Genomic DNA, 24,675 nt, shown 5'->3' on the forward strand with positions numbered 1-24,675 from the left:
CACTAGCCAGAAAGGCCAGCCCTGCTCCCACATGTAAGCCTGACTTTATTTCCACTGCCCATTGCTTGCCGGCAGTGCTTGTTAAGTAATGGAAATCTTGCTTCTTTGTGAGAAACAGCCTGGAAAAGAAAGCAAACTGCTAGTCCTAGGAGGAATATTAGAAGAAATTATAGAAGTGTAATGAAGCAATTGTTCTTCATTAGAGCAAATGCAATCCTATACTTACAGAATCCCTTAAGCCTCAAAGTTGTCGCTTATATTTTTCAGTTATATTTTATGGAGGAGAATTACATAGAGCAGTGCATATCTGTGAATTTGGAGGTTTAAGATGGTGACTGGCTGCTATCCCATATGAATGTCCAGGGCCCACAGCAGCGGGACGAAATGCCAGCTTCATAATGCAAGTTGTGTCTCCTTAGGGTAGAGTGTGTTTCACTCTCTTTGTTAGGCAATCTCGTTCCCGGCCAACTGCAACCATCAGTGAGGTTGCTAATATGAAAGGAGTCTTTGTAAGAGACTGCCTTGTGCTTAAGAGTTCTTGCAAGTATATGCTGGCAATCAGCGAGGCCAGAGTCAATAAAAAAAATAATAAAATGGAAAGATGGGACATTGCTTTTATTAAGGTTGATTGCAGCTGCCATATTAGCTCTTTCAGGACCTTTTGGTGACCAATGCCTTCAGAGAGAATGGTCTTTCTGTGCTTAATTGGTGAAAAGTAATTATCCAAACTGGAACTGAACAGAGGTGAGCAGATTTAAGCCACTGCCTTTAGGAGAGGTCATCCAAGGTCAGCACTCAGCAAGTGTCCGTCACACAACTGGTTTTGTGGGAGGAATTTCTTTTACTAAGGCTTCACTTGGGGGATGGGTGCATGGAAGGGAGCAGGCAGGAAGTCTTTCGTGGTCATTGAACTCTTTTTATTTTTCTTGAGGAAAGTGGAATTGTGGATTTCTAGGATGTGAAAATTGGAAAAGAACTTGCTGGTCTTCCAGTTGAGCTCTTCATGTTTAGCTGAGGAAACAGGCCTAGAGAGGTGAGGTGCCTGGCCTTGGGGCCCACAGCTCATTAGAGCTGAAGGGAAGAGGCCTGACTGAGGCATTCTCGAGCAGCAGCTGGGGTGGGATGAAGGAGGGAGGTGGGATAATCAGAAAATACTTAGGGAAGCCAAATCAGGAGGGAAGAGAGAAGAAGGTTGAACTGAGGATGGAAGTGGCTCACAGGATAAATGTAGCCTTAACTTGGTGACCTCATTCATCTAGTCAACAGTTATTGGGCCCCCACTGTGCACCAGACAGCAAGCCCCTGAAGGATGGGTGGCAGTGGCAAAAGGCAGAGACTTAAGAAAGAGTCAGTGCCCACCTCCCTTCTGTTTATTCTGAGATTCTTCTGAGAGGAGGCAACTTTCCGTGTCTTCAGGACCTCCCTATTTCTCCAACGGAACCTCCCTATTTCTCCGAGGAAAGCAGGTGAGGTGGCAGCCAGAAGAGTGAGATGAAGGGGACAATTCGGTCCTTTCAGGAGGAGAGGCAGGGAATCGCTTGCAGACTGAGTAACAGCTGTCACCCAGCCTGAGTGGTTTTATTTCTCGCTATCAGTATCAGACACGTTTGTTAGGGAGTTCCACGCCTGTTGTCTGGAGGCTGCAGTGTGACTCCGTGCTTCTTTCTTCTTGCAGTATCAGAGCTTCAGGAGGAGGGCATGAATGCCATCAACCTGCCCCTCAGCCCAATCCCCTTCGAGCTGGACCCTGAGGACACGATGCTAGGTAACTGGGTCTCCTGTTCTCTGGGGTAGTCTAAGCCTTCAAGTGGAGCCACCCCACTGACTTCCTTTTCTTTTTAAAGAGGAGAATGAAGTGCGAACCATGGTGGATCCAAACTCCCGCAGCGACCCAAAACTTCAAGAACTAATGAAGGTAAGAGGAAAGCAGGAGGGGCCCCCCCCCCCGCCGATTTACCGGGCATCTGTAGATCACCTGGCCTGTGCAGGCACCATGCGAGCCACTGCAGAGAGAGTAAAAAGTCACGGAAGTCCCTGCCCACAGATGGCTCATGGTCCAGTAGGTGGACATCTAAAATGGAACAGAAGTGGGACCTGACAAATGCCCAACGAATGGTGTTCATCCTAAGCGCCAGAGGAAGTCAGTGAAAAGAAGCTCATTTTGCCAGGATCTGACAGTTCACTGCTTTCCTCAAGGATGCTCAAAAGCATCCTGTGAAGTAGGATTTAGTATCATTCCCATTTTACAGATGAGGAAAGTGAGTCTTAGAAAGGCCATTCAAACAGAAATAAATGAGATTAAATGAAATGTTGTGCATAATGTATCTGGCACAGGGGCTAGCATGTGGCCACCCCTCAAAAAAATGTTCATTTCAAACTCCTTCTGAGTCCCTGTCCTGTGTTTTTCTTCAACTTCTCCAAGTTAGTCTTAAAACAAGACAAAAAGGCACTGGCTGCCAGAGCGACTCATTCACAGTGTAAATCTGAATATATCGTTTTCCTGCTTAAAACTTGTGTGTAGTTTCCTATCACCTGCGGGTTGAAGCAACACTCCGGGGGGTGGTATTTGGGGTCTCTGTGCTCTAGCTGCCTCGTCAACCTCAGGCTGTCTCCTGCCTGGCAACGCAGGGACTCTGGACCTGCTCGTGGTGACTCCTGTGCACACCGTGCCTGCTTCGGGCACTCCCCCCGACCCTGCGTTTGTCCAGGCAGCCCCTCTGACCAGATGCCTCTACCTACCTTCCACCTGAAATCAGAGCGGGTCACGGTCTCCAGGAAGCCTTGTCTAAAGCCCATGCGGTCGCTGAGCCCCTCTGTGTGCTGCTGTGGTCCCTATACTTAGTTCCATCTTTGTAGTCACCACGTGATAGTACAATATTCATATACTCATATACTCCGCTGTCTCCTTCACTACATGGGGAGCTACTTGGGCTTAAAGACTGTCTCTTTTTTTCATCATTGTACCCCCAGGATCCAGCACAATGTGTGACATACAGCAGGTACTAATGAATGCTGGGGGCTGGCCCGGTGGCATAGTGATTAAGTTCATACCCTCCACTTCGGCAGCCCAGGATTCACAGGTTCGGATCCCAGACGCGGACCTACACACCGCTCATCAGACCGTGCTGTGGCAGTGTTTCATATACAAAGTAGAGGAAGATTGGCATGGATGTTAGTACAGGGACCATCTTCCTCACCATAAATAAATGCTGGGTGGATGGATGGGTGATGGATAGATGGAGGGAGAAAGGGAAGAAAGGAGGAAGGAGGGAGAGAGGGAAGGAGGGAAGGAAAGGAGGGGAGGAATGGAGGGAGGGAGGAAGGAAGGAAGGAAGCTGCCTTAGGACTGTAGGACAATGTTCTGTGAAGGCCCCAAGCTCCACCCAGGGATGGAAACCCTGCCTGGCTACTGCCTCTGTTATAAGGCAATCTCTTTATGCTAAGTCAAAGAAGTCAAACACAAAAGGCAATGTTCCTTGTGAGTCCACTTATATGAAATCGTCAAAGAGGGAAAACTGTAGTGGTTGCCTGAGGCCTGTGGTCAGGGGAGGGGATCGAGTACCAAGGGACCAAAGGAACCTTCTTGGGGTGAGGGAACTGTTCTGTATCTCGATTGTGGTGGTGGTTACATGACTGTGTACAATGACCAAACTTTACCAAACTATGTACTTAAAATTGGTTAATTTTACTTTATATAAATAATATCTTAAACAAAAAAGAGGAAAAATTAAGAAGAAAGGTGATGGACTTAACTTGGGCAGGCCTCAGTTCTGTGCCTGAAAAACGGAACGAATGCTCCCTGCCTCTCAGGGGTGTGGTGTGGATTGACTAAATGGCCCTCACGCGGACTGCCTCTGCCCGTGCCTGACCACAGAGGGCCCTCAGTAATGACCGCTGCAAAGATACAGCCGAGGATACTGCGCTGGCCCCGGAGAGGGAGCCTGGCGCAGGGGGAGAACGTGAGCTTTGCAGTGAGGTGGACGAGAGTTCCATTCCTGTCTCTGTCCACTGAGCTCTGGGACCTTGGGTGGATATATGTTTACTTCTGTGTTAGATTTCCCCTCCTGAACAGAGGGGTCACAGTAACCACCTGGCCAAATGTCATCCATGGGAGAGTGCTTTATTTATTAGTAAGGTCTGCCTTTACTGAGCGTTTGGCCCTTGTTGTATACAATTCTTTTCTGCTACCTAATGTGGGAGGTATTTTCATCCTCAGTTTAGAGGTGCGGAATCAGAGGCTCAGAGCAGATAATGAGCTTGCCTTAGATTCATAGATCACGGAGGTCCACACCCACCCACACACACACGCCACACACACACACACACACATACATGCATACACACATACACATACACATACATACAGAGGTCCACGGATAACAGAGGTACACAAACCAGGTGGTGGGTGAAGCTGGGGTTTCAACCTGGTACAAAGCCACTCAGACAAACACTGTGTGAGTGTTGCTGGCCGTTAGAGTAAGGAATGGTAGGGGGCCAGAAGATATTAGCTGGGACGCTGGTGCCACCAGCACTAGAAGGGTTTGCATCTGAAAATTGACAGGACCGTTGGGGCTCACGCTCACAGCTGCTTGTCCCCATAGTAAGTCATGTGGATAATTCTGCTGCTTTCCAAATCTGAAGTTTATTTAGATTCTAATTGTCCAGGATAAGAAAGCTGGTGAATAAGAAAATATTCCATGACTCTTCTCTTATTCTCTCTCTCTGTAGGTATTAATTGACTGGATTAATGATGTGCTGGTTGGAGAAAGAATCATTGTGAAAGACCTGGCTGAAGACTTATATGACGGCCAAGTCCTGCAGAAGCTTTTTGGTGAGAGGAGAGTTGAATGTTGCAGTGGATGTCTCTAATCTGCTGGCGGATGGACCACCTGCTCCTGCTGAGAAGGAGTGTTCTCAATTCACAGCAGATCACCCGGAGCGGAATCTGAATGTGTAGAGTCGGGGATGACACACAGTGGAGCCTGTAGATGTCCTCTTGGAATCTGTCTTATATGCGTGATTGCAAAGGGGGTCTTGATGACCAGATGGGGCCGCTCCCCCTAGCAGTCAAGGGTCATGAGCTGGGTAGATGAATAGACTTCACTGTCTGTGGGAAGACACGCCTCAGCCTCTCCAGAAAATTGTAAACTGGTGGCCTCGTAGGCATATTTACATGTGGGGGGGGGGGAGAGATGCGTGCATGTGTGTGCACCTCTGTGATCTGTGGACTTGTGTGTGTACCCCTCTGTGACCAATGGGCCTGTGTATATGTGTGTGTGCCTCTGTGTATCCCTCTCTAGGTTGGGTGCAAGTATGTGGGAGTGTTGCCTCTGTGATGTCGGGCCTCTGTGTGTGTCTCTAGGTGTGTTGCTTTGAAAGGGATATAACCCTGCACCAGTTCACACCTGTTCATGTGAAAAGGTAAGACCGCGGCGGGGAGAAAGATGAATTCAGGGTGATCTTAGTGTCAAATGGCACTATCTTATCTTGAATGAATTTGGACGTCCCCTCACTGTTGCCCATCTTCTCTCTTGTGCAAACCTCTGCCCCAAGTGCTCGACTCTCGTTCTTAGCTGTCCACCTGCGGGCACCTCACTCTGAGCTCATCCACTTTCCTAAAGATGTTTCTTCCCCTCTGAGTCCATGGAACCCCTTCCCTTCTTCCTCACCACCCCCAGATCTGTGGGAGGTCTCTGAGGCCCATTTCTTCTTGCTTCCAAATTCTCTCTGCATCCATCCTCCCTACCATTTTCACTTGACTGAATTATTGAAATAACTTTCGGACTCACCCCTCTGCCCCCTATCTCACCTCCTCCAATCCATTCCCCACACAGCTGCAGGAACCTATTTAAATCCTAAGTCTAATCTTGCCAGTACTTGCTCTCCCCTACCTGTGGGCCAGAGTCCAGGCCCCTTAGCACAACATTCGAGACATTTCATCACCCGACCCCTGGCCGTCTTCTCAGCCTCACCTCCCGCCACTCTCACACATGTGGCTCATGCAATGGAAAGCGCTTAGAATAGTGCCTGATGCGGTGAGTGCCCAATAAATGTCTTTCATCCTTTTCAGCATTGTTGATTTTATTATTTTTTGTGAATACCATTGCTACATTATTACGTAGGCCGTGCATATTAACACGTCTGTCCTTTTGCCCCTGCTCGTCCTTCAGCCTCTGAGGCCCCTCCTCCTTTATCCACCAAGCCAATTCATTATTTCTCATCCTTTCAATCTCTAGAATCAATTGAATGTGCCTCCCTCTCATATCCTGACAATACAATCACACCTAGAAGTGATAGCCATGTGCCCTTCTGTTTTCCCGCAGAGAGAGTCACACACACACGCACACACATAATACACATACATGCCTTTATTATGAGACACTCCAAGTTGTTTATATAAATGTGTGTGGGCGTCTCAAGGGCAGGACCCATGTCTTATTTATCTATCCACTCTTCTCCAGGCCTAGCAGGTTGCCTAGCACTTAATCAATGTATATTGATTCAATGTGTATTGAATGCATGAATGAATGATATAAAATCTAGTAATTTCTAGGAAGCTAACCTGATTTAGTACTCAAACATCAATACTAATGAGTGTTAATATTTAAAGGCTTGTAAATGCAACTGAACACGGAGAGGAAATGAAAACGCTCAGGGAACAGGTAGATGTGGAAAAGCCTTGAGACTCCTTGAGCATCACTCCTAGTGACCGCAGCTTTTAACTCCTCCAGCAAATTCCTAGTCAGGATCTGAAATGATCTCCAAATGGGTAGGACGTGGCCATGGAGTCCCTGAACATGGCCCTGAGGTAATCTTGCCTCTGGGAAGAGTTGCAAACTGCCCAGCATCACGTGATGCAGCCCCGAGTCAGGCGTCAAGTACAGTCAGATTAGATCATGTCAGATCTCAACCTTCATGTTGAAAAGGTGATTCACAACAGAGGTGATGCTTCTTTTGTCAACTCAAATTTAGACCCTTTGTGGGTCTAGGGCTAGACACACACATTCAAAAGCTACAAGCAGGATCCCCAGTGGAGAGAATTAGTTTGCAGTTAAAAATATACATCAGGAACTCGTGGGCGGAATCAGTCTGGAGGCAAGAGTTTCAGGTGACCCCTCTGACCTTGAGTTCCCCTCTGGCTGTTTTTCTGTCTTCCTTCTTCCCCAGCTTAAGTTTCTCAAAAGAATGTTTGGCACTCACATATCTGCTTCCCCACCCCTAATCATTCCCTTCAAGGTATGGGCTGGGTGCCGCTCCCGACTTTCCACGCTTTTCCTTCCAAGGTCACCAATGTCAATTCTGACTTTCCCTGATGCTGTGGCGCTTGACCCTACTCAGCGTCTCATCCTCCTTCCCAGCCCAGTGATCTCTGTGATCTCGTGCCCTCCTGGTTCTCTGACACCTGCTTCTGAGTCGTCTTCACATGCTCCTCTTCTTTCCATGATGGTGGGCATTTCTCATTCTTCCCTCCTTGGCCCTCCTCTCTTTCTTTCCTTGTCCTGGGTGATTTTATCAACTCCTACCGTTTCAACCGTCACCTATGTGTTCAACCGTCACCTATGTGATCATCGCTTTCAGATCTATATCTCTGGAATGGCTTTCCCTTTGAAGCTGTATGGTTATCTTTTAATTGCCTTTCGAACTTGCCCACCTGGATGTCACACAGGCACCTTGTAACCAACCTGCCCCAAACGGAGCTTATGTTCCTCCTCCCCACCAAATCCGTTCTGTCTGCCACTCTGATGAATGGTGTTACAACCGCCGTCAGTTGCTCAGATTAGAAACCCGGGAGTCCTCCTGGATTGCTCCTTCTCCTTCGTCCCTATTCTGTGAGCCACAAATGTTGACAACTGTACCTCCCATGTGTAATGTATCAAACCCGTCCCATTCCTCAGTCAGTCAGTCTGCAGGAAGCCCTTAGAAAAGTGCCTGCCTCCCTCAGTGCGGGTAAGTGGACCTTTCCCCACTGTTCTCCAAGCCCACTGCTGCCACCTTAGCTCAGATCTTCATCATTTTCTTAGCTTCTCTGACCCCACAATCCTTCTCTCTGTGTCATGCCGTTCCCTGCCTTGGTAGCACTCCGGAGATCTTCCAGATCGTCTTTATATTTCACTATGTGTCTTAATACTTAAACCCATAGGTCATTGATCAGGGTTTATTTTAACTTTTTCATTTTGACCTAATTTTAGACTTAGAGCGGTTGCAGAGAGAGAACAGAGTTGCTGTCTGCCTTCCCTCTCCTCCTTCTAGTGTTAACATATTACCCATCCACAGGAGAAGCATCAAAACTAAGAAATTAACCTCAGTGCGACGCTTAACTAAATTACAGGATTTATTTGGATTTCACCAGTGTTCACATTACTATCGTTTTTCAGCTCTAGGATGTAACTCAGGATCCCATGTGGCATTCAGTTGTCATCTGCTCCAATCTTCAGCAGTCTCCCCTGTGGTTCATGACCTTGGCACTTTGGAAGAAGACTGACTTGTGATTTTGTAGAATGGTCCCCAGTCTGGATTGTCTGATATTTTCTCATGATTGGATTAAGGTTTTACATTTTGGGGAAGAATACCACGGAAGTGATGTGTCCTCTTCAGTGCAGAATATCAGGGGGTCCATGATGCCAGCATGTCTTATCGCTGGAGATGTTAACCTTGATCGCTTGGTTAAGGTGCTGTCTGCCAGATTTCTTCATGGTAAAGTTAGTGTTTTTCTCTTTGTAATTAATTTATTGGGGGAGGGATACTTTAAGATTATGCAAATATCTTATTTCTCCTTCAACTTCTCCCACTAATTTTAATTGGTAGAACATGACTGACTCAGTTATTCCTATGATGGTCCAGGGGAGATTTCCCATCTCCCTTCCTCCTTCTATGTTTATCAGTTGGAATTCTTCTGAAAGGAAAAATCTTCCCTTGTTCCTCCTTTATTCAGTATTTATTGATATCAGTATGGTCACAGGGTACTTATTTTGTACTTTAGGTTATCTTCCAGTACTATCCTTATTCGTTGTTTTGCTCCTCTATTTCTAGCTTTGACCTTTTTTCAAGTTGGCTCCTCGATATTTTCAACATGCTGCCCCATATCTTTTTTTCTAGCATGTCCTTGCTTTCTAGCATCATAAGATGCTGCAAACTCGTCTTATATTATACTTACTCTGGCCCTGGAATCAACCACTTCTCCAAAGAGCCCTGATTTCTTTTATTAGAAAGCAGTATCTGGGTATTTTGATAGATGTTTCTAACTTGCTATCTGTAGCACAAATAAATAGGTATGGTACTATTACCTGGTGGTCCTAAGATGAATCAGGCATGATCATTTCCAGAAATTCGGCTTCAAATTGTCCTGGGGCTGGGCAGGGAGAGTAGGAGGGAGCTGAGTTTGAGATTAGTAAACTATGAAACACTGGCACTTAGAAGAAGGTGGAGATGGCGTAGGGACCTCCAGGAGTCCAGAGGTGCTGAGTCGTATCTTGGGAGCAGGATATGGATCCGGAATCTAGGAAGCCGTGTTGATGACATCGTGGAACAAGGACTTAGAACCTGGAAATCAGCAAGATGCCAAGGCAGGGATCTCTTGGCAAAAAGTTATATGTGTTTGTTGTTATGGTGATGGCTTGAATGGGTGAGCATCCCTAAGATGACAGGTGGACTCAGTGAAAAGCAGTGGCTAGGTGTTCTCTGATCATGAGCCCTGCAAGGGCAGAATTGTACCTGGTTCTCTTCTGTGTGGCCACATAGTGCTTGCCCGGCAGCAGTGTCTGGTGTGCTTGTCCTTCTCAGTCCCTAAGCACGTTGGAAGGTTCTTCTGGCACAGCCTCCCCCGACTCCTTCTTTCTGAGCTGCCTAACCACCCAGCCACCCACTGCTGCCTCTGTTCTCTGGGTCCTCCCTCTTGCCCTGGCAGCAGATCTGAGTTTAGGTTTCCCTGAAAGCAGATGCTGAGACAAGGTCTTGGATGGAGGAAGTTTATATGGGAGGTGATCTTAGAAAGTACAAATACTCAAGTGGGGAATGTAAGAGGGGAAGAGAGAAATGTCAGCTAGGGTGCATTAGTAAGGATGACACCTCTGTGTGCAACTTGGGCTCAGTCCTGCAGGGGTCCCTCTGAGAAACCAGGTGACAACACACCTCAAAATCTCCCTTCCCAGGACAGGGAGGCAGGGGCATTTATCCAGTGGCTCTCGTCACCCTGTGGTTGAGGATTGCCTGGGTAGGAACTATGAGCCTCCAGGGTGAGCTCTGGGCAGAGAAGGAGAGAGCTTCAGGGCCAGAAATGAGAGCTGTCAGTGTGCTGGGAGCTGTGTGCAGCTGCAGGAAAAGGAAGGTGGGTCGGAGAGCCCCAGAGAGAGGCATCAGCATCATCCAGGCAGACCAGACGGTACGACTTCTGCTTTAGGGGCTGCCCCTCCCCACACGGGCTGTTTCTCTGTACTGTTGGTGTCACTGCCTGGGAAAAATCAGACGCTGGCCCCTCCGTCTGCCTCTTCACGATGCCCACCCCCATCTTTTCATGGCACCGACTCCAGCCCTTTGCACACATCATAACAGAAGTTTCCCAACCCCTAGATTGAAGAGGAAGTTCCTCGTTACCCTGTGGCACCAATAAGAAAGTCACAGAATAGTCCAAAGTTGAGACACATTTCCCATCGTCTTGGTTATGCAGCTGCATCCGTGCTCCCCTCGCTATCTCTGCACCCCAACACCGAGGCAATAGACGTGACTGAGTGAGAGAGGCAGGAGGTGAGGATTCCTGGAAAATGCCCACACAGGAGAACCGTCTCATTTGCTCTTGGGCCACTGCCTGCTTCTTATTGAGGTCTCCTGACTCGGGACAGCTATGCGAGTTTCCTTCTGGTATGTTTGATTCCACTGATCCTTATCTGTGAACATACGCACAAACCAGGAACAGAAAAGGCCTGTTTTGAGGCATGAAAGTCGTAAGGCTCTTCCTTCTGGTTTTCACAATAGCATGTGACTGAAACAGGATGTCGTCTTCAGGCTTGGGGACAAAGAAGGGTTGCTTGGGCATAAAGGTTCTACAGGATGGTATTTTTGTTTTGGGAGGGTGTCTTTTTCCCTGATAGACCTTAATGAGTACATCTTACACTGACCTTAATCTAGTCAATTAATATTCATTAAGCAGCAACGATTTGATTTGCTTCTGCCAACTGCTGAGGTTAGGGATAGAGAAGTAAATGTGTCAAAGGGAGGCCCTCAGGTGACTCCCAGCCTGGTCGCACGGAGGACTGTGGGGTATCAAGTGGGAGTTAGGAAAGAGGGGGCATTTTGAATGGGGCCTTATGGGAGGAGCAGAATTTCCACGAGACGAAGACGGAGAAGAGCTTTCTCATCAGCACAACAAAAGTGTTGCTGGTAAGCTCCTGTGGATTTCGGTGTGAGCGGAGGGAGAATGTTGTAGAGACAAGGAGCGCATGGGTAGGTGATCATCAGATTTGGTTGAGCAAATGATGTGTGGCTCCAAAGAAGATGAGACCCAGCACCCAGATCTTGGTTTCTTTGTTTTTTTGAGGAAGATTAGCCCTGAGCTAACTGCTGCCAATCCTCCTCTTTTTGCTGAGGAAGACTGGCCCTGAGCTAACATCCATGCCCATCTTCCTCTGCTTTATATGTGGGACGCCTACCACAGCATGGCTTGCCAAGTGGTGCCATGTCCGCACCCGGGATCTGAACTGGCGAACCCCAGGCCACCGAAGCGGAACATGCGCACTTAACCACTGCGCCACCAGGCTGGCCCCAGATCTTGGTTACTAACTCCATTCTCCAGTAATAGAGTCCAGGGCTTCTGGAGAATTGGCAGACTCCAGGACAAGAGCAGGACAAATAGAAGGTGAACCTGGAGCATCTTGCAGTGCCAAAAAGAGGTGCTAAGAAAAGAAATATTTTTACGGGGCAGCATGACGAAACTGTCAGGATCAGCTTGAAAGAGCTCCCAGTGGCCAAAGGTGGAATAATTTGAGCAAAAAAAAATGAATAACAATAGTATTGGATTATCACCCAAAGGCTAAAATTAATATTTATAAGTCCATATTGATATAAATGAAGAGCTGAATAAATAAATGAGGGAGAAGAGACAACTCTTCCTTACAGAATAAATAATTTATGTCGTCACACAACCCCTACAAGGAGGCAGAGGTTAACTCCCCAGCCCATGCGTGGACCTCATTCAGTGACTGGCTTCCAGTGATGAGGGTATGGGATGGGGGCAGGCAAGCAGCGTCACAGAGGAGGGAGCTGGTATAGACACTAATTTGGCCAAGTGATCAAAGTTAATGTCACCAGTGATAAGTCATATTGATAGCATGTACCTTGATATGTTGTGATGAAAAGGGTACTTCACCTCTGGGTCTTCCTCCCCAAAATCCATAACCCCAGTGTAACCCTGAGAAAAACATAGGAAAAACCCAATAGTCCTCAAAACTGTCAAGGTCATGAAAAACAAGGAAAGTCTGAAAAACTATCCTAGAAGAGAGGAGACTAAGAGGACAATGATGAGTAGGTGTGAACAGAAAAGGACACTAGGGAAAAACTAGTGAAACCCAAATAAAGTAGGGAGTTTAGTTAAGAGCCATGTACCAATACTGTTCATTAGTTGTGACAAATGTATTGTAGTAATGTAAGATATTAATAATAGGTGAAACTGGATTCAGGATATGTAGGAACCATCTGAACTGTCATTTCAGGTTTTTTTATAAATCTAAAAAGCATTCTGAAATGAAAAATTTATTTAAAGAAAAAAGATGAGGCCACATTATGGGGGACCTTGAACTAAGAACTTTAGACTATTGGTGGGCAGTGGTAACTGCTGCTGGCTTGTGGGCAAAGCAACATGATCAGAAATGGGACTTTAAGAAAATAACCTAGGGGCTGGCCCGGTGGCATGTTGGTTAAGTTCGTGCACTCTTCTCTGGCAGCCCAGGATTCACCAGTTCAGATCCTGGGCGTGGACCTGCATACCACTCATCAAGCCATGCTGTGGCAGTGCCCCATATACAAAATAGAGGAGGATTGGCACAGATGTTAGCTCTGGGCCAATCTTCCTCACCAAAAAAAAAAAGAAGAAGAGAGAAAATAGGAGCAGCAGAGCAGCAGGAGGGTTGCTTAGAGGCAGTGGAGGAAACTTCAGCAAAGCATCTCCTTGTCAGAAAATAGTGGTATTGAACTAGAGGAGTGCCAATATGGATGGGGAAAAGCTTTAGGAGATCCTAGTGATGTAGGGAATGAGCAGCTAAAGTAACCCAGGCTGACTCTGACTAGTGGGTGTTGAGTGGAGATGACTCCATGAATCCCAAGAGGAGCAGCATCCTGAAGGGTTCAGCCATATTGGTTTTAAGAGTCACTTCCCCATACCAAGAAGTACATAGGCTGAAGTAGCAGCTAAGCCAAAACTGAAAGAGGAATGAAGAGAAAGATGGGCGATCTGAGTTCCAGTCTTAGTTCTACCACTAAAACATTTCTCTGCAGTTCAGGTCACTCGTCTGTAAAACCAGAAAGATGGCCTTTACTACCTTACAGCTGAGCTGTCCGATACAGTACCCACTAACCACGTGCAGCTATTAGAAGTAATTAAAATTAAAAGTTCATCTACTTAGTCACACCAGCTACATTTCAAGTGCTCAACAGCCAAACGTGTCTAGTGGCTGCCATATTGGATAGTGGAGAAACGAGCACTTCCATCATAGAAGAAAGTTCTTTGGGACGGCACTGCTCTAAGGTCTTCCTGCTATAGCCATCGCTGATTCTAGGATAGTTGAAGATAATGTATACACTGCTATTCTTATACGGAAGGAGGCATTTTCTAGTCTCTGAAAAACTCAAAAACTGGATGAAAGTCTTTTTGCTGTTATTCTTTTGTTTTTAAGTAGTAGAAAAGCTCTCTAAAATGTCTTACTAAGTAAAACAAAAAGCGTGATGCAGAACTGTGTGTTAAGGGGCACATCTATTGCTTGAGTATGTGGAGAATAACCTCTGGTAATAATCACAATAAACTGTCATTATAGACTGGGACTGGGGAACTTGGGACTACAATGGAAAGAGGGGACTTAATTTTCACAACTTGAATTTTTTCCATGTTTGCATATTATCAATCTTATAAAAAGTGGTAGGGTGCATATGTAAATTTCAGTAGCAAAACTGAATTAATCTATTAGTATGTGTCAAATAATACTTGATACATTTCAACAGCTATCTCAAATGAAATAGATAGAAAAGGAAACAATCTAAATATAATAAAGACCATTATACGAAACCTAACAGTGAACATATTAAATAGTGAAACATCAAAGATATGGTATTAGGAACAAGTCAGAAATGATGGCTGTCACCACCATTATCAGTGTTTTGGGTGTGCTAGTTGATATAATAAGGTGAGAAAATAGGTTTTCCTGTTCAACATTATGGCTAACTAGAGGTTCAGGCAGATCGTCTTGGTATTGCATGCTTTAAAAATCTAGACAAACCTTTAAAATATGTTTTCATACTGCATGGCTAAACTGGTATGGAAAGGAGGGAAATTCTTCTGATGCCAAAAACAAGGAAGTGTAAATCCAGCGAGATACATGTTAATTCCTAATGGCCAATAGCCTGAGATGTAATGGGTCACACATATAGGATCAACAGACAAAGCCTAAGTGGAGTCTCAGCAGGAAAGGAGGTTGGATCAGAGACCCGTGAATAAAGCCAGGGTCTCTGAAGAGCAACACTTTCAGTAGGTAAACTAGAAAATCTTGTCCCATAGAGAGAGGCAGTGACGATAAATGTCTGTCTCAGCCTTGGATATGAGTGGAACAGATAAAAGAAAAAGTCTGCCATTGATAATTCCTTATCAGATGTCTGTACTCACACAGATTTAGGGGTAGGATTCACACTACTTATTTGGCTTTAAAAGCCCCAAACTGAAAATGTAGTTAAAAGTGGTCCCGGGTTACTAGTGCTCCCCAAGGCAGAAGCGAACATATGTTCTTTTAGAGGAATGAACTTTAACCGTAGGCCACAAAGAACTCCCAGAGATAAAATTCCAAGAAAAATGAGCTCAAAATCATAAAACACCAAACACATGAGAAACAAGCCACCATGAGCATCGACAGAAACAGCAAACTGTAGATTCATCCCACAAATGCTATAGATACTAGCAAATGAATAGTTATGGAATATAAAATATGTTTAATATGTCAAAATAAAAGTTTAAAAAGACTATTGAAAGGATGATAAAAGCATATGTAACTATCAAAATCGGACAGGTAGATGTGAAAGCAAACCAGTAAAACTTCTAGAAATGAAAAAATGTAATAATGCAATTAGAAACTTCAATGGATTAGACATAGCCGATGAGGGAATTGGTGAACTGGAAGATGGCACTGAAGAAATTACCCAGAATGCAACATAGAGAGACAACAGTGTGGAAAATAAGAAAGAAAATTAGAAGACATAGAGATTATTCTACAAAGATCCAACATATGACTAATTGGAATTCTAACAGGAGAAGAGGAAAAGAATGGAGTATTGCAACATTTAAAGACATAGTGAATGAGAATTCTCTAGAATTGATGAAAGATATGACTTCTCCAATTCAGGAAGCTCAGGGAATCCTAAACAGGATAAATAACAAGAAATCTATAGTTACACACTTTATAATGAAACCTAAGAACACTGAAGACAAAGAAATGAGTAAAAGCAGAGAGAAAAGATAGATTACCTATAAAAGAACAACAAACTGAAAACTGTCTTTCATCAGGAACAATAAAAGCCAAAAGATATTGAAATGAAATCTTCAAAGTACAGGAAAAAATCGTCAACTTATAAGTTTATACCCATAAAAAACCCCTATTTTTTGAAAAATGAAGAGAAAATGAAGGCATTTTAAGCAAACAAACTGAGAGGGCTTACTACCAACAGACCGTCACTAAGAGGAATTCTAACAGATGTGCTCTAGGAAGAAGGAAAATGAGGGCCCAGCCCCGTGGCCGAGTGGTTAAGTTCGTGCGCTCCCCTTTGGCAGCCCAGGGTTTTGCCAGTTTGGATCCTTGGTGCAGACCTAGCATCTCTCATTGAGCCATGCTAAGGCGGCGTCCCACGTAGCATAGCCAGAAGGACCTACAACTAGAATATACAACTATGTACTCGGGCACTTTGAGGAGAAGAAAAACAGAAAAAAAGACTGGCAACAGATGTTAGCTCAGGTGCCAATCTTTAAAAAAAAGGAAAAGAAACTTGATGACACAAAGTGAGTCTCAACAAATTATTTTACAGACCAAATTCTCTATGATGCAGTAAAAAAAATTTTATTAACTAACCCTCCCTATAAGTTTGGAAAGAAAAATATAATAACTCAGGAATCGTTCATACTGGAAAAAGTATTTTATATATGTTAATTCTTTGAAGGGTGTTTACATTAATATAGTATAATATTTATGGCAACTGTGTTTGTTAGAACATATCAATTCTTCTACCATTCAGATTAATTGAGTTTATTCTGCCCTGTCTTGATACTTCAGAACATTTTGAATAGTGTTTCATTGTTTTCTAAAAATAATCTCCCCCAAGGCATATTTGGGTGCTAACTTCAAAAAGAGCTGAAAGATTCACAAAATAACCCTACTGAGAAAATTTTCTAAATAGCATCCTATTTCTCAATTATGCCTACTACTTTATAGGAAGTTAAACTAACTATGAACAGTTTGCAGCACTATGGAAACATACGGCAAACTATTTCCTGGAAGGATAAAATTTCAGCAATAGAAAATTTTCATAGAGCTAGCTGAAATTAGCCCAATAAAGAACAAAAGAGGAAAACTAGGAGTCTTGAAAAAGAAATTATCTTTAAATCCTTAGCAACACTGAGTGAAATTACTATTTAACTATAGGAATATTCGAGTGGATCTCTTAAATCTTAAGGGGTGAATATTTTTAAAATAAAGTAGGGGGTAGGAATTGCAGAAGAGGTTCTCAAATAAATCTTTTATTTTAAAATGTCATAAAATTGAAATAATATAAGCTTAGAAAATAGAGATAACCATGTCTTAGCTTATTTGCATACCTAGAGAATGCTAAAGACTCAGATAAACAATACTAGAACTAATAAGGGGGTTTGGTAAGATGACTATATTCAAGAAGAAAATCTTTAAGGAAATAGCTTTTCTTTTTATCAGCAATAATCTGTTGGTAATACACACATACACACAGAGGATGTTTATTGCAACTTTATTACAAATAGGAAAAGAAGTGAGAAATATACTCTGACTACATATCTACTGGGGAATGGTTGAATAAGTTATAAGTCCTATAGTATATTATGCAGTTTAAAAAAATGAGTTATGTTGATATGTATTGACGTAGAAAGATACTCATGACGTCTGTTTGAATGAGACATGTATCGTATAGGAACTAGAGAGGTAATAGAAAAGATCAGTGAAACTAAGAGCTGGTTTTTTGAAAAGATAAACAAAATTGACAAACCTTTAGCTATAGTCACCAAGAAAAAAAGAGAGGACTGAAATAAAATCAGAAATGAAAGAGGAGATGTTATAACTGGTACCTCAGAAATACAAAGGATCCTAAGAGGCTACTGTGAATAATTATATGTCAACAAATTGGACAACCTAGAAGTGGATAAATTCCTGAAACATGCAACTTACCAGGACTGAATTGTGAAGAAACAGAAAATCTGAGCAGACTGGGTAGTAGTAAGGAGATTGAATCAGTAATCAAAAACCTCCCAACAAACAAGAGTCCTTCACTGGTAAATTCTACCAAACATTTAAGGAAGAATTAATACCAATCCATCTCAAACTCTTCCAAAAAATAAAAGATGAGGAAACACTTCCAAGCTCATTTTACAAGACCAGTATTACCCTAATACCAAAACCAGACAAAGAAGCCACATGAAAACTACAAGTGAATATGCCTGATGAACATAAATGCTCAAATCCTCAGCAAAATTTTAGCAAACTGAAAATAACAATACATTAAAAGGATCATACATCACAAACAAGTGGGATTTATTCAGGGATGCAAGAATAGTTCAACATCCGCAAATCAATCAATGTGATACACCACATTAACAAAATGAAGGATAAAAATCATATGATCATCTCAATAGATGCAGAAAAAGCATGTGACAAAATTCAGCATTCATTTATGATTAAAACTCTCAACAAAGTGGGAAAAGAGGGAATATACCTCAACATAATAAAGCCCGTATGTGACAAGCCCACAGCTATCGTCGTACTCAACAGTAAAACGCTGAAAGCTTTTCCTTGAAGATCAGGAAAAACACAAGGATACCCACTTTCACCACTTTTGTTAAACATAGTATTAAGTCCTAGCCAGAGCAGTTAGGCAAGAAAAAGAAAGAAAAGGCATCCTAATTGGAAAGGAAGAGGTAAAAAGTGATTATTTGCAGACAGCATGATATTGTATATGGAAAACCCTAAAGACTCCATCAAAAAAACCTGTTACAACTAATAAAGGAATTCAGTAAAGTTTTAGGATACAAAAAAAATCAATATTTAAAAAATCCTTTGTATTTCTATATACTAAGTAACAAGCCAACAGAAAGAAAAATTAAGAAAATAATCCCATGTACAATTGCATCAAAAAGAATAAAATACCAAGGAATCAGTTTAACCAAGGAGGTGAAGGACCTGTACACTGAAAACTATAAGACACTGACAAAAGAAATTGAAGAAGACGAATACATGGAAAGATATTTCATGCTCATGAATCGGAAGAATTAATATTGTTAAAAGTTCATACTACCAAAAGCAATCTACAGATTCAGTGCAATTCCTGTCGAAATTCCAATGGCATTTTTCACAGAAATAAAACAAACAATCCTAAAGTTTGTATAGAATCATAGAAGACTCTAAATAAGCAAATCAATCTTGAGAAAAAAGAACAAAGCTGGAGGCAACACACTCTCTGATTTCAAACCATATTACAAAGCTATCGTAGTCAAAACAGTATGGTATTGGCATACAAACAGACACATAGATCACTGGAGCAGAATAGAGAGCCCAGAAATAAACCCATGAGTATAGGATCAATTAATTTATGGAAAAGGAGCCAAGAATATACAGTCTCTTCAATAAGTGGTATTGGGAAAACTGGACAACCACATGCAAAAGAATGAAACTGGACCACTATCTTACACCAGGTTATCTTAGACTCAAACATAAGACCTGAAACGTTGAAAGTCCTAGAAGAAAACATAGGCAGTAAGCTGTATTGGTGATGATTTTTTGGATTTGACACTAGAAGCAAAAGTAAACAAGTGCGACCACATCAAACTAAAAAGCTTCTAAACAGCAAAGGAAACCAACAAAATGAAAAGGCAACTTACTGAATGGAGGAAAATATTTGCAAATCATATATCTGATAAGGGGTTAATATTCCAAAATACATACAGAACTCATGCAACTGAATAGCAAAAAACAACAAACAATTTGCTTTAAAAATGGGTAGAGGATCTGAGGACTTTTCCAAAGAAGATATACAGATGGCCAACAGGTACATGAAAAGATGCTCAACATCACTGATTGTTAAGGAAATGCAAATCAAACCTACAATGAGATATCACCTTGCTCTATTAGAATGGCTATTATCAGAAAGATAAGAAATAACAAGTGTTCGTGAAGATGTGGAGAAAAGGGAACCCTTGTGCACTGTTGGTGGGAATGTAAATTGATGCAGCCACTATGGAAAACAATATGGTAGTTCTATTTTTAATATTTTGAGGAACCTCCATATGATCCAGCAGTTCCACTTCTGGGAGTTTATCCAAAGAAAACAAAACCATTGGCTTGAATCTGCACCTTCATGTTCACTGCAGCATTATTCACAATAGCCAAGGTATAGAAACAACCCAAGTGTCCATCAGTAGATGAACGGATAAAGAAGATGTGATATATATACACAATGAAACATTACTCAGACACAAGAAAGAAGGAAATCTTGCCCTTTGTGACAATATGGATGGACCTTGAGGGCATTTGCTAAGTGAAATAAGACAGACAGAGAAAGACAAATACTTTATGATTTCACTTATATGTTGAATCTAAAAACAAACAAAAAACTTGCTCATAAATACAGAGAACAGGTTAGTGGTTGCCAGAGAAGTTTGGGGGAATGGACAAAAATGGGCGAAAGTGGTCAAAAGGTAAAAAAATAAATAAATAGTTATACCCATATGTAGTGACATAGAAAAATACTCATGATATATGTTTGAATGGAAAAAAAAGCAGTAGCAGAAAAATGTGCAAACTGTAATCTCGCTTTCGTTAACGGAGACAGACAGAAAAAAACCTCTTTCTGTTGTGTGTGTCTTATGAGCATGAAGAGATGCACCTAAAATTGTTAATAAGGGGTACTTCAAGATATTCTCTCTACTCAAATCTATGTGACACCAATGTCAATGCCTAAAATAAAATGTCCAACAACAAAACATTATAAGAAGATAAATCCAAAGCATACTAACCAAAGTGGAAAAAGTAAAGCAGAATTACGTTTTCTAAAGAATTAGTAATGCAAAAAAAAAAAAATAAAGCAAAGCCATAAAAACTCTTCTGAATAAGCAACGCCAGATGCTAAAAAAACAGAATTTTTTTTAATTTTAGGAAGAATGGCTTATAAATTTAGTATCATGGACTACTTAAAAATATTGGTGAAAGCAGAGAAACAGTGAGCGTTCCAGTAGGTAACGTGTAAAATGCATTTTTAAAAAATGAGAACGAAATGGACATCAGTGCAAGAAAAACATATTGACCTAGAAAACAGATACAGAGACCCACGCTATTCATTCTAAGAAGTCCAGTGTCAGAAGAAAATTATACATTTGAAAATTCATGGGCAATGATATAATACAACAGGGCTAGCAAAAAAAGTGTTCCTCCTGCTCCCACTCCTTCCATCCTCACCTCCCCAGCCCACTCCTGAGACAGTTGTCACTAATGTATCTCAGCAGTCTTTTCCTCTGAGCCAAGATAAGGCTTCAGAAGTTTCCTGAACCTAGAGTTTGGGCCCAGCCTCTACCAAACTACCAAAATTGTAATTGCAATGTAAGATGACAACAACTTGTCATATCTTCAGTAGGAAAGGATCCAAGATACGAATTCACAGCCTAAGAATGGAAAAGGCACACAGGGTCTCTTCAAGGTTTGACATTCAAGAGGAAAACGTTTAGATATATGCTTGTTAAATCCCTGAACTTTAGAAATAAAGAATGATGGCCTCAAGCAACTAAAGGGAAGAGAGAGATTAACATTCAGACCATCACAGATAAGAACAGCTGGAGACCGTCCTATGAAGGTGCGGAAAAGAATTCCAAAATCCATCGAACCTGCAGAAATTCCTTGGCTGGCAACCTCATCTGCAAAGACTTACCCAAGGCGCATTTAACTTGGATAAGCTACAACTATTGAAAAATAAAATAAATAATGTAAGCAACCCTTAAAAATGGGGAGAAAAGACGTTTTAAACATGTTTCAGAGTCCTATCAATCCTTGCATGAGTTGCGGAAAGTGAATTAGGTGGATCCAATAGCAGACAACATGTTTCCCTTTGGAAATCCAAAGTTGTTCTTTTTAAGAGGTAAAAATGTAAATTTAGACTAAAAAATGATTAGACACTTTTTTGCCTTTAAGTGTCAAGGGGTTGTGTCATTGCAACAAGAACCACTGATTTTAAAACACATCCTTATGTAAGTGCCACTCAGAAAAAGAAAAAACACTTCAATTAAACTGTTACCCAGTGCTTTCTGATTGCTTAGAATTTGGACTTTCCACTCTTTGAAAGTGTTCAAGTAGGCATACTGAGACATGGAAGTGACCACACTACGAAGAGCTGTGAGCAAGTTCACACACACGGAAGCAGTGATGACTTCTTTCTTCCCCCTGGGTGACGGCAGTTGTAGGATGCCATCAATTTTAAGACACAACCTGATTTCAGGGATGTTAAAATGTGGAAAAAATGTGCACCTTCGAATTGATGAAATAGGACACATGAAACAAGTTACCTTCCAGGCGGGTTTAAAAGAAAAGAAGGTGCTTAAAACAGATAAACGTGATCTGGCATGACACGTATTGTACTGCAGGAATGTACAAAATGCCTTAGATAAGGACTTGACCACTGCCCAGGGGAAGCATGAAAGGCATTCCAAGTGGGGCACAGAAATGACCTTGGAGAAGGCAGAGTGGAAAAGAAGAGAGAAAAACCCAGAATGACGGAACAGAGTTCAAATTGTGACAGGCTGGGTTAAAGGCCCCACTTCTGCAGTCGGGATCTTATAATTTGGAGATTCAAGACACAATCATGAGGTTTTCACAAAACTGGCGCTGCCAGTGCCACCATCGGACAAGGGCGGGGAGCACAGTGTCCCTCACGTTATAGGTGCTCAGTATAGATTTGTTGAGCGAGTGAGTGAATGTGTGAGAGCGTGCGTATGGGTGAGTGAATAAATGAGTGCGTGAGTTAGGGTTGTCTGTGGCTGAAGATAACAGCTGGTCTCTTTTCCCTTCTCACCCCAGAGAAGCTTGAGAGCGAGAAGCTGAACGTTGCCGAGGTCACCCAGTCAGAGATTGCTCAGAAGCAAAAGCTGCAGACTGTGTTGGAGAAGATCAACGAGACCCTGAAACTTCCTCCCAGGAGCATCAAGTGGAATGTGGACTGTGAGTTTTACAAAGGGAAGTGAGACTGTTAAGTGACGCCTGGGTCCCTACCATGGGGTTTCCCCACAAAGCCACCAGTAAGCTGGCAGGCCCTGGGTGCGTGCAAACCCATTTATCTTTGAGTGTGAGGTGCCCTTCCTCGGAACGAAAACTTGTCATGCACACTGTTGGGGAAAATAGCAAAATGTCGAAATCCAGTGTGCCTTTCTGTAAAAGGCAGTCTGTAGAGATTGGAAGAGGAGGGAAACTGATATTCATTGAGCTACTTCAGAATCCCAGCACAACCTTTTGAGAAAGCTGTTGTCTCCAGCTTGTGGAGGCTTCAGGAAGCGGAGATCCCTACATTGGGGCAGCTGAGAAGCTGAGGGGGCAAGGATTGGCTCTGTTCCAGAACCCACACCCTTGCTCTCACCCACTTATTTTCCAGAAGGAGCAAAGATATGGCTGAGATTGTAGGCACTGTATTTCAAAATGCAGGTTTTCACAGCTAATACAGCTCAAGGGACTCAGAAAGTATAAACGGTTCATTCATATGCTGTCTCAAGGGCCTGGGTCTAATGGGACTCAATGAGTCCGTGTCAGAATCAACGTCAAATCAGCAGATTGGGTGAATCCAGCAGCAACAACATATTTCCCATGGGGAGTCCAAAGTTGCTTTGTTCTTTGTAACTGATAAAACTATGGATTTAGGTTATGTTTTTGCCCTTAAGTATTAAAAAGTTAAGTACTATACCTTACTGCATCCAACTTATACAACTTAAAATGCACATCTCCACAGAACCCCCAACCCCCGAAAAAAAACACCTTTCAAACTCGGGAAAGAAAAGGGAATCTTCGCCCGTCATCGTAGGGCCCCAGTAGCTGCGAGCGACCATCTCTTCAGCAGGTTTCTAACATCCGACATTGGAGGCCGGACGCCAAGTACCGGCTTTAGGAGAATTACACCTTTGCACAGCGTGACCAGCTACCTCGCACGGCGCTGGGCACAGACATCCTGTGTCGGGCAGGGGGAGACACCTGAGCACGGGAGGCAGGGAGGCCAGGGCTCTGGGCCCCAGATGCTGTCCCATGTCCCAGGAATGCGCAGAGTGTTCAGTAGGGGAGAGAAAAGAGGCTTGATCTCTAGTTTGGGAACTGGATCTGCATTTTGGAAATCCTCAATCATCATAAGCACTAAAGTCCTCTAATGAAGTCCCCTGCTGAATGGTGTTTGACCCTATTTCCCACTCCTTTGATGAATATGGGCCATCTCCATGTAACCCTCCAAACACAACAAAACAAAACATGTTTTAACTTATCGTGGAACCCTGTTTGGGAAAGACTGAGATAGAAGAATGGAATTTTTAAAGCCACATCAGGACCATTGTCTTCAATGGCTTTGAATGATTTGGTTTTGGTTCATGTTCACTTTCATTTTTGTAGGAAAATGCGTATGAGTAAAATAATCACTCATATTACCACTCTTCTCTGGCTATTTTTGTTTTTTGCCCACTACTGTCCATATCAGTGCATATTTTTACTTGATGAAGTCATACACACTCTTGTGTTTTGTTACTTTCTAATATTGTATTATACGTATCTTCTATATTCCCATGTAGTCTTCGTAGTTATAATTTTTGGTAGCTGCTCTGTCTCATGGGGTAGATAACCCACAGATAACTTAAACCCTTTGTTGACGTTCATCCTTTTAGGATGTCTGCCAGCCTACTGCTAATATCAGGTAGTACGAAGTTGAATGTCTTAGGTTGTATCTCTTTTTGCTTCTCTCAAATTATTCCCGGCAGATAGATTTCCAGAACTGAGATGAATTTCTAGGTCAGAGGGAATGATTATCTTGGTGGCCAGCTCCCTGCAATGCCTCGGGGCTTTGAGAAGCACTGGGCCTGTTTACAAGGCAGTGGTTTATAGGGAATGTGGCAGGCCCCACTCCTTGGGAGGCTCCGACCACTCCTCTCTGAGCTATCTTCCCTGACTGCTGCTGAGGACGTGGCATCAT

At 42.9% G+C, this 24,675-nt stretch overlaps 1 protein-coding gene across 2 annotated transcripts in view; it reads left to right on the forward strand.

The window, feature by feature from the left end:
• Nucleotides 1-24,675, forward strand: part of PARVA (parvin alpha) — a 146,639-nt gene that overhangs the window by 94,241 nt on the left and 27,723 nt on the right. For both annotated transcript variants that reach the window (XM_070626382.1, XM_070626383.1), the window contains exons 2-5: nucleotides 1,676-1,765; nucleotides 1,845-1,915; nucleotides 4,729-4,831; nucleotides 22,539-22,679. In XM_070626382.1, coding sequence (XP_070482483.1) covers nucleotides 1,676-1,765; nucleotides 1,845-1,915; nucleotides 4,729-4,831; nucleotides 22,539-22,679 — 405 coding nt within the window. The remainder of the gene's footprint in view (nucleotides 1-1,675; nucleotides 1,766-1,844; nucleotides 1,916-4,728; nucleotides 4,832-22,538; nucleotides 22,680-24,675) is intronic.

This window comes from Equus przewalskii, chromosome 6 (assembly GCF_037783145.1).
Source record: "Equus przewalskii isolate Varuska chromosome 6, EquPr2, whole genome shotgun sequence".
NCBI classification, from domain to species: domain Eukaryota; kingdom Metazoa; phylum Chordata; class Mammalia; order Perissodactyla; family Equidae; genus Equus; species Equus przewalskii.